The sequence below is a fragment of the Lucilia cuprina genome, chromosome 5 (assembly GCF_022045245.1).
Source record: "Lucilia cuprina isolate Lc7/37 chromosome 5, ASM2204524v1, whole genome shotgun sequence".
Lineage (NCBI taxonomy): Eukaryota > Metazoa > Arthropoda > Insecta > Diptera > Calliphoridae > Lucilia > Lucilia cuprina.
Window position 1 is genome coordinate 4,410,915 of NC_060953.1, and position 10,791 is coordinate 4,421,705.

Sequence of the window (10,791 nt, forward strand, 5' to 3'; positions counted from 1 at the left end):
GAACTAGAACAGAACTAGAACAGAACTAGAACAGAACTAGAACAGAACTAGAACAGAACTAGAACAGAACTAGAACAGAACTAGAACATAACTAGAACAGAACTACAATAGAACTAGAACAGAACTAGAACTGAACTATAACTGAACTAGAACTCAACTAGAACAGGACTAAAACTGTAGTAGAGCTAAACTGGAACTGAACTTGTAGTAAGATAGAACTAAACTTGAACTAAACTAGAACTGAACTAGTAGTAATCTAGAACTGAACTAGAACTAAACTAGACCTATAAAGATTTAAAACAGTACTGCATTTTCCATCCCTGATTCAAATAAAATAAACTCTTAAATAATAATTAAACTTAGTCGAAGAGATTGCAATATAAGTTTTTAAGTAAATTAACTTTTTTAAGAATTTTTTTTTTTAATTTTTTAAATTATAAAAAAAATATTTTAAATTTTCTATAAATTTTCTACAAATTTTCAAAACTTTAAAGCTAAGAAAACGGAAGGAAGTTCAAAATATATTGTATTAAAGTTAAAGGGCAAGAGAATTTACCACAAAGGTTATCAAAAATAGCCTTACAAATATGCTCTTTTTTCTCTTCTCTCACTCTCTTTTTAAAGTACTCAGTTGCTGTTTATATTTCCTTAAAACGACAAAAAAAAACTTTCAAAGTCATGTACAAGTATTTTTTATTTTGCCTGTAAAAAGTTTTCTATAGGAAGTGGGGTACTAGTTTAGCGTGTAAAAAAAACCTCCCTCACTCGCTCTGTTTACAAATAAACGGCTCTCTCTTTCTCTCATTCTCGCCTGCAATCGTTTAACAGCAAACCTATCTCGTAGCTAGTCGTGTTTGCTTTCGTAAACGAGTTACTAAGTAAAGTAAAAGTTATGTATGAATGTGGGGTTGGGGTAGGCTTTTGTATTGTATTTCTTTTGCTTCCATATTTTTCGGCCTGTGCGTGCATGTTTGTTTTTATTTTTAATTTTTTTCTTATTTTTTTGTTTCTTCTCTTTTTTTGTATATTTGTTTTTGTTGAGGTAGGTTGGGGTTTATTATTTATGTTCACATTTCTTAATCATCATCACACTCATTAAAAAATATACATATGTATTTCAAGTTGTAAGATTTTGTCATTGTTGTTGTTTTTTCTTTTACAGGGTTGTTTTAATTTAAATAATTTTGAATAATAGTTTATTAGCAAAAACAGCAAAAAGGGTTAAAAAGTTTTAAAGGAAAAGTAACAAGTTTAAAATACTAATTGGATTCAGTGAGGCGAGAAGAAAAAAAGTTGGAAAAAAACAAGATCAAATGTAGTTAAGGGTCTATTGAAAAGGTGTTGTAGTTTGGGTGCTTAAACAAATTGGAACTAAGCAAATTAGGAATCTTAAAAGGAACATGTTTTTTAAGGAAAATCTTGGAAATGGTAACTAAAGGAAAAAAAGAAAGTTATTCAAAGCTTTCAACTTTTTTCTAGGAATTTTTGACTAATTTTTAGTTAATTATTGTAATTATTCTGTAATATTCCTTAAAAAACAAATATTTCAGAAGCTTTGTTTGAAAATACTTGGAAATTTCCTTCAAAACTGAGTCCTTACTAAGACATCAAAAAGTTTTAATTCGTACAGAGCATCCATTAAAAAATTTTCGCACACGTCTTGTAGTTTTCAGTAATCCGTAATGGAACAGTTATACACATAACTCACATTCAGAGAATCAATAAAATCATTACCGCGTATGGGCCGCACTTTTCCAGAGCCGTCCAGTTGGATACTATCAAATTCCTTGCCCATCGATTGAGCTCTCAAATCACTAACATATCCATGAGAAAGTTTTAATAGATCTTTAGTTTCTAAGAAAATAAAGGTGCTTTATTCCAGGAGTTAGATTATTCTTAAACATGGACACTTTTTTCAGTTACAATACTTTCCTTCTTCACACAGACATATTCTAGATCAAGATGTTTCACCAATTCACTAAGATATGGAAGAAAACTTTCTAAATGATCTTTACTATGCTGTACTTTCTGAGTCCTTGCAAATCTTATTTCTGACTTTACACCCAAGAAGAACAGTTAGAAATAGTTGATTTAGAGGGATCTCTGGTTGGCTGAAATTCATCATTGATCTGCAAAATCTTTTCCTTCTTAGGATTCATCGATATTTTCTTTCTCACAACCTCAAGTGCTTAATCAGTTCGCATCTAGTCTATGATGTCGTCCTTTTCTTTACAATTTAAAATATCGAGTTACTCACTTTACATCTAAGAAGAACAGTTAGAAATAATTGATTTAGAGAGATCTCTGGTGGGGTGAAATTTATCATTGATCTTCTACAACAAAAATCTTTTCGGTAGTTCTTATTTTGGGGTTAAGAAACCAGCACTATGTGATCTAGTTGGAACCATTTTGAAGATCATATCTTGATAACATCCATGAATCCTTTTTATTCATTTGTCAGATTACAATAAGTTTCCGACGACCTTAGATGTTTTTGGTTTAAGTTATTCCGAAATCAATCGCTGAAGTATAAGCCTTTATGTTTTGGAAGTTTTGACATACCTGTAGTGCCCGGCGTTTGAAAATTTTAATTCAACATGAAATCCTTTTCTAGAAACTTCTTAGAATTCAGCGAAAGTTTCTTCCTTTTTCTTGATTCATTGATTTGTGCTTTACAGGATGAAGCCTTTTTGGAAGCTTCATAAGTTAAACATACCAATGGCAATCATTTTTTCTTCATTGATGACACTTTTCAAATCGTTTGGCTAGGTTTTGTCCAGGAGTGTTATGGACTATTTAGGGAGAACTTGACCACATGATTGCCATGCATTAAGGATGGTTTTTGTAGATCCAGATATGAACTAAGGAATCCTTCACGTAATCACGAATGTTCCTCTCTTATACTTGAAGGCTCTTCTTGGTAAAACTCGTAAAGCATTCAACTGTGTCATATTAAAGTTGGAATGACTTTGCAGGACAAACTGTTAAGTTTTTGACCCTGTTGTAAGTGGCATTTGTCTTTAAGTTTTGTTATATTAATGTTGTTTAAGGATGCCTCCCTGCTAAAGCCATTGGGTCTTTCAGCTATTCTATTAATAAATTAAAACATCAACTTTTTTGTTGTGCTGAAAAGATACCTTCGTTGTAACAGATTCAATATTGAGGCGTTTTCTTTTGCCACTCCCTTCACACTTCCATGGGAACTTATGTAAGTGCCATTTGCCTTCTACTTTTGGAAATCTTACGTCTGAATGTTTTTCAAGGATGCTATAAAGGAGGTAAGATCATATTACTTTACAAACCCTCCTTGCCACTTGAAGATCCTACCTGATAATCGTCGGTGTACATTCAATTTCCATGATCTCTCATTGTATATGCGAAGGATCGTAATCCTCGAGAGCTTTCAATTGTTTAATATTAACGTTACAATGGATGAGGAACTGTTGAATCAACCTTTTATAATGTTCCTTTTTTGGAAGATCGTTCGGTTCCTCATGTAGATGACATCTATCAACTCGATTTGTTAGCATTATGTTTACTTATTTTAAAGGATAAAGAATCATAATATATCGCCTGTTAAGAGGTCCATTTGGTTTGACTAATTTACAGCTTCAAGCCTGTCATTCTACCAATCTAGTAACTGATTCTTTTTGAAGTTATTTTCAGCTTAGTAAAGGAGGTAAGATCATATTACTTTACAAACCCTCCTTGCCACTTGAAGATCCTACCTGATAATCGTCGGTGTACATTCAATTTCCATGATCTCTCATTGTATATGCGAAGGATCGTAATCCTCGAGAGCTTTCAATTGTTTAATATTAACGTTACAATGGATGAGGAACTGTTGAATCAACCTTTTATAATGTTCCTTTTTTGGAAGATCGTTCGGTTCCTCATGTAGATGACATCTATCAACTCGATTTGTTAGCATTATGTTTACTTATTTTAAAGGATAAAGAATCATAATATATCGCCTGTTAAGAGGTCCATTTGGTTTGACTAATTTACAGCTTCAAGCCTGTCATTCTACCAATCTAGTAACTGATTCTTTTTGAAGTTATTTTCAGCTTAGTAGACGCCTCTCTCTTCTATTAAAAAACTCTAACATCAACTATCTTGTTGTAAAGTTCGTGGTGTGATAAAAAGATACCATCGATGTAACAGATTCAATATTGAGTCGTTTCCTTTGGTCACTACCTTCACAATTCCCTTGAAACTTTAAACTTTTTATTGCTAAATCATTTTATCAAACGCAACTGTAAACAATGAAATAATTAACTAGTGAGAGAGGGGAGAGAGAGACAAAAGCATCATACCGATTTAAAATTTCTTCCGTAAACATGTTTGGCGGGTTTTTATTCACAAACGTGGAGAAGGAGATCGAGGAAATAAAATCCAAACAACTATAAGCCGAATGCAAAAACAAGCCGCCTATAATATACAATTTACAAATGTCTAACGTTGCTAAGTGTAAAAAAGAAAAACAATAACAAAAAACAATATGACAATTCAAACAAAAAATGTAACATGACCTTAACACTGAATATTATAAAGCATTGTTGTTGATTTCTATTACATGTAATAAATCCTCTACAACAGCAACAACTAACTGCTCTATTAAACTATAACACAACATTTTTATAACAGTTTTACTAACATACAGAATTTGTAAAAATAAACAACAAAACGAGTGTAAAATTACACTCTCATTTATGTGGAGTAAATGAAAAGAAAACTTTGTAAATTTTTAAGTGTGTGTGTGCGTGAGAGAGCCATGCTTGAAAGCTTGCAAGATACTCAATGTCGAGTTTTTTTCTTTGTTTGCATCTGTGTGTGTGTTTTAAGTTTGTACAGGAAAAACCTTAACATTTCAAGTTCAGGTAAACATTGAAGGTAATTACTAACAGTGACAGTGTCATGTTAACAGCTGTTAATATTTATGAACATATCAAGGGAGCTTGATACTTAGTTGTTTAGGGTGTTTATTTTCCGGGTAAGAGAATCCTTCTCATCCTCATGGAATGATGGTTAGGACCTCAAACTTCTTATGGAGTTATAAAAGGAGAACAAGAAGTCTCCTCTATGGGGAGCAGGTTCGAGGTTTAGTCTAATGGTATGTATTGGGATTGATCTAAGAACATAACTAAACCAGCATGTGTTAAAGACAGAGAAGCACTAGAAGACATTCTTTAATATTGCTAATAGGATACTTTGGAAGCGATAATTTCTGAATAGGAAAATTATAATCAATTGTGGTATGGAGATGGAATTGAATGAATAATATTACGACTATTCCACTTCACTAACCTGTCAACAATATGGATCGGAAGGAAAGAACCACATAAATCGTATGTGTTAATGAAAGAAGAACGAGAAATGGAAGCAAGATTGAGATTAAGTCTGATGCTTTGTATCGGGATTGAACATACAGGACTACGAGCACAACTTCACCAAATTGGGCAAGCGGATAGAGAGTCGACGTAAGTAATGCGACAGCATTACGATTAGGATCTGAAATTTTTGAGTCCGCTTCAAGAGATCCACTTTACTCACCTTTCAGACAGTTTAAAAGGAAGCAAAAAATCTTATGGAGTAAGTCCGATGGTATGCATCGATAATAGATGAGCGGAATCGAAATGATAAACATGTGAAGAAGAAAGTGGAAAACCTAAAGACTTTCCCTGAAATGACCAAAAAGTAGATAAGAATCGCTTTAGTAGCGAATATCATGAATGAATAACATCCAGGAGATTGAAATTCTGAATCACCACTCCCAGTAGCTGAGCGAGGAGCCTAATAAGGGGGAACAAGACAAGGTATAGTCTGATGGTGTCTATTGTGAATAAACATTAAGGACAACGAGCACAATTTCACCAAGCTAGAAGTACGGAATGAAGAGAGTAGAGCTTGTTGCTCTGATGGTATTGAGATTGGAAACTTAGGATTTTAAGCACAACTTCTTCAAACTAGAATTGTGACGATTGCAGATAGTAAATGATCAGAATGAAAACATTCTCTAATATTTGCGGTTAAAACGGTGACGAAATTAAAATTAACACTTTGGGAGTGAATCCTTGAAACGATCGAATTGAGACGAATTTAGGACGATCGAAATGACACAAATACAGGACCAGATCAAACGTTTTGAGAGCGACTCTTGTAGACTGAATTTCTGAATACTCAAAGTTCCAATTGAGACGATTGCAGTTAGTGAATCATCAGAATAAAAACATTATCTGATATTTGCGAAAACTGTGATGAAATTAAAACCAAAGTACTTTTTGAGTGAAACCTGAGACGATCGAAATGAGACGAATTTAAGACGATCGAAATGACACAAATATAAGACAAGTTTAAACCAGGATCAGAAGCATAAAGATTTTGCTAAAAATATGACGAAATTGACACCAAACCCTTTGAGAGTGAATCCTGGAGACTGAATTTCTGAATACCCAAAGATCGAAATGAGACGATTGCAGATAGTGAATCACCAAAATGAAAACATTCTCTGTTATTTGCAAAAACTATGACGAAATTGAAACCAAAACATTTTGGGAGTGAATCCTAGAAATGATACGAATGAAGGACGATCGAAATGAAATAAATGCAGGACCAGATCGAACCAGGATCACCAGAATAAAGATATTACGAAAGTTGTGGCGAAATTGATACAAAAAACTTTGAGAGCGAATTCTGAAGACTGAATTTCTGGTTTCTAAAATAAGAAGTTACACTTTAAGGAAATTCCAAGACCATAGAATAGATTTTAAGGTCGGAGGATAATAGCATGCACGTCTTTAATCATTCATAAGAACTACATATTCTTAAGGATATTTGGAAGATTTTCATCAAACTTTCTTGGAAATCGAAAACTTAAGCAACTTTTCATTAATCTCACACAATTTTTAAAGTAAAATGTCTACAAGTTTCCTAATTTCTCGAAATATTGCAAACTTTTCCTTACATTCCTTCGTTTTTAAACAACTCCAAACACATTTTTAAACCAACAATAACTCCGACCACCACTGTTAATTGCCCCTACATAAAGAGAGTGCCAAAAACTATTTTCATTTAGAAAAATTCTCTTTGTTTTTCACTGTTATTTTCACAAATATTTCTATATCCTTGAGCTTGTAAGGTTATTTATATTGCATTAATATTTCATTGTCCTTTGACCGTCGACAATGTAATGTAGTAGAGAGGGAGACCGATTGTCATTGAAAAATTTTTTTAATGGCACTTCTGCGAAATGGTTACATTGACACTCAAGGGTTTTGTTGTAAGTAAAGATGTAGTTTATTTCGAGGCGAAAATTATTATTAAATAAAAATTGTTAACTTCAATGAAGTATCAATGTTAATAGGCATTTAAAGATAAAGGACATTTTTGTATACTTTGAAAACTATTAAGAAGAGGGGCAAGAATTGGTAGTAGTGTAGTGTAAGGTCAATAAGGGGAGTAGGAATGACAATTGTTGACATGACAAGGTTTACACACAGATTTGTAATGCATCTTTTGATTTCATGGTAGATATGACCTTTTTGGTCCCATCAAATGCAGGTCATAATTGACTTCGGTTTCGATTTGGCTGATTGGAAATTATTCTTATGCTTCGAGTTTTTTTACGATTTTTTGGGCAAAAATGTTTTTTTGATAATGATAAGTCGGCTTTTAAGGTCTATCGGCTTTAGTTCGTTTAGTTTATTTATCGGCTTATTGATTAATCTTACTGCTCCCAAAACTTTTGAAATTGCCGCTTGAGTAGGTGCCAATGGTTTATCAAACTTTTGTCGAGTTTGAGAAACAATCCTCATGGAGTACGACTTGATCTAAACTTTCAAACATGTTTAACTATTCGTGGCGATCTATGTCCTTTGGCTCAAAATCACTACATCTAAACGGGACAAATCTTCCGACTTTAGCACAAATCAAAGTATTAGTTGATAAATCCAATTTACTAAAAGTTGAATTTTTAGTAAAAAAATCGAATTTTTATAAAATTAATGAAATTTCTAGAAAAAAATCTAATTATTAGAAAAAAATAAGTAGAGCAAGACGTGTTTTCAAAAAATGTTTTCAAGTAAAACTTTCTTTGAAAAATTTTATTCTTAACGAAAAATTACAAAAAAATAAATTTTTAGAAAAAGTAACTTTATAAATTTTTTATTTTATTTTTTAAATTTAAATTTTCAACATTTATTAATAATATTTATTATTTATTTATTTATTTTTTTTTTTTGAAAAATTTAATTTTTAACATTTAAATTAATTTTTTTATGAAAAAGTGATTTTTTAGAATTTTTTATTTTATTAATTTTTTTAAAAATATTAATTTTTTGACATTTTAGTTAAAAAACAATCAGAAAAAAATTAAATTTTTAGAAAAAATAACTGTAGACGAGTTTTAATTTAATTTTTAAAAGAAAAAATAACTCGATCAAGACGAGTTTTAATGTAAAAGGAGTTTTATAGATTTTTTTAATTTTTTTTTTTTTTTTTTTTGAAACAAAAGATCTCGATTTTTTTTTAATTCAACATTTTAAAGTAAAAAAATCTTTAAAAATCAAATTTGTAGAAACAACTAATTGCATCAAAACAAGTTTTAATGAAAAAACCATTTTTTATTATTTTTTTGAAAAATTTATTTTGAATCAAAAATGTCCATTATTTTTTTTTTTTTTGTAAAATCAAAATTTTAGAAAAAAAAAACTCAAGCAAGACAAGCTTTTATAAAAAAATTTATTCTAAAAGTATGGAAAAAAATCTGTTTTATATTAAAAAAATATTTTTAATTTTTAACAAAATATCTCTTTTTTTTGTAAAATTCATTAATTAAAAAATCTTTAAAAATCAAATTTGTAGAAACAAATAATTGCAACAAAATGAGTTTTAATGAAAAAATCAGTTTTTTTAATTTAATTTATTTTTTTTTAATTTCACTTTGAACAAAATAAGTAAATATTTTTTTAAAATCAAAATTTTAGTAAAAAAAAATTATTCTTAAGAAAATAAGTGGATTTTTGTAAAAATCAAAATTATAAAAAAATTATAAAAATCAAAAAAATATTAAAAAATAATCAGTTTTTTTTTTTTTTGAAAAATTTTATTCAAAACAAAAAATTGAAATTTTTTTGTAAAATTCAACATTTTAGAAAAAAAAACTCGAAAAAATCTATTTTGTGATATTTTTTTTTAATAAAAAATTATTTATTAATGAAAAGAAAAATTTTCATTCTTAGCAAAAATTAAAGAATTTTTGGTTTTCTTTTTTAAATTTTCTTACCCTTTTTCAAACTACTTTTATTAAAAATTTAAAAAAATCCTTGTAAATTTATGTCAAATTTTATCCAATTTAATCCATTTTTAGGGGAAAGTTTTAACAGCAAAATATTAAAAATAAGCAATTAAATCATTTTTTCTAAAATCACCAACAATTCACAAAAATATTTTTTTTATAAAAAAAAAACTCAAAATAAGTTTGATTTAAAAGCCGTCGGTAATTTGTCAATTCCATATTTTATTTTCATTAAAACTTTAACTAAAAATTGTTAATCCTTTATACAGATGAGACTTTCTGGAAATTTTTATTTATTATAATTAAATTTTGTTAATTTTAAAGAAATTCACAATATTTTCCTTATATTTTTTGGTTTATATTTTAACATTTTTTATCTTTTTAATTTATTTACATTTATTTTTTTTTAATTTTCAATTCACTTTTCTTTTGTTTAAAGAAAAAACTTATTCCTTTTCATAATCACTTTTTATTACCTTATGTTAAACTATTTACAATTTTCTTTTTATTAATTAATGCGCTTTATTAACACAATTTCACTTTTATACATTTATAAAAAAATCAAATACAATTGTATATTTCTTTTATAAATTTATAAAAAAAAACCTTTTTATATAAAATATTTTTTTTTTAATAAAAAAATTTTACTTTTAATTAAAATATTCTAGTTTTTAACACTTGTTTACTCATATGAGTGTTTGTTTATTAGAATACATATTTTTTTATTTTTTTTAAATTAAAAATAAATAATTATATAGAATTTTATACTCCACATTTATTGAAAGCGCGACAAACGTACGACATGACGTCGTTAACGAGACTGAAATTGAGAACTATGGCGAAAAAAAAGTGAAATACATTTCATTTTGGCCAACAAAACAACAACAAAAATTGCACACAACAGACACGGCCAGCGACAATCAACAACAGACAACAAAACACTCTCATTGCATGTGCATAATTATTATTGTGATAATGTTGTTGTTGTTGCTGTTGCTATTGCTTTAGTACTCTACTCTGGGTGTGTAAAATTTTATGTAAAATTAAGTGCAGACAACAAAGTCTAGAACCAGAACAGAAAAAGCTGCAAGCTAGCAGTAATAACAACATCATTATCAAGCTTAAGTTGAATGGGGTATGGGTAGGTCGTGGTATGGGAGACAGAGAGTGAGAGAGTGACTGAATCAGCGAGAGTATTGCAAGTGCAGAGAGCAGACATGGAAAATTTCGAATTTTAATAAATTTATCAGTCAATTGGCCTAGTCTATGGTATGGTGTTATATAGTATAGTCTATAATCTAGTCTATAGTCTAGTTTAGAGTCTAGTATATAGTCTAGTCTATAGTCTAGTCTATAGTCTAGTTTAGAGTCTAGTCTATAGTCTAGTTTAGAGTCTAGTCTATAGTCTAGTATATAGTCTAGTCTATAGTCTAGTCTATAGTCTAGTCTATAGTCTAGTCTATAGTCTAGTCTATAGTCTAGTCTATAGTCTAGTC

The 10,791-nt window shown here is 29.5% G+C and overlaps 1 protein-coding gene across 1 annotated transcript in view; it reads right to left on the reverse strand.

Annotated features, from left to right (window-relative positions):
• Positions 1-1,669: 1,669 nt before the first annotated feature.
• Positions 1,670-10,791, reverse strand: part of LOC111687399 (ecdysone-induced protein 75B-like) — a 15,347-nt gene continuing 6,225 nt past the window's right edge. Inside the window, exon 3 of the mRNA XM_046951355.1 lies at positions 1,670-1,854. Coding sequence (XP_046807311.1) covers positions 1,670-1,854 — 185 coding nt within the window. The remainder of the gene's footprint in view (positions 1,855-10,791) is intronic.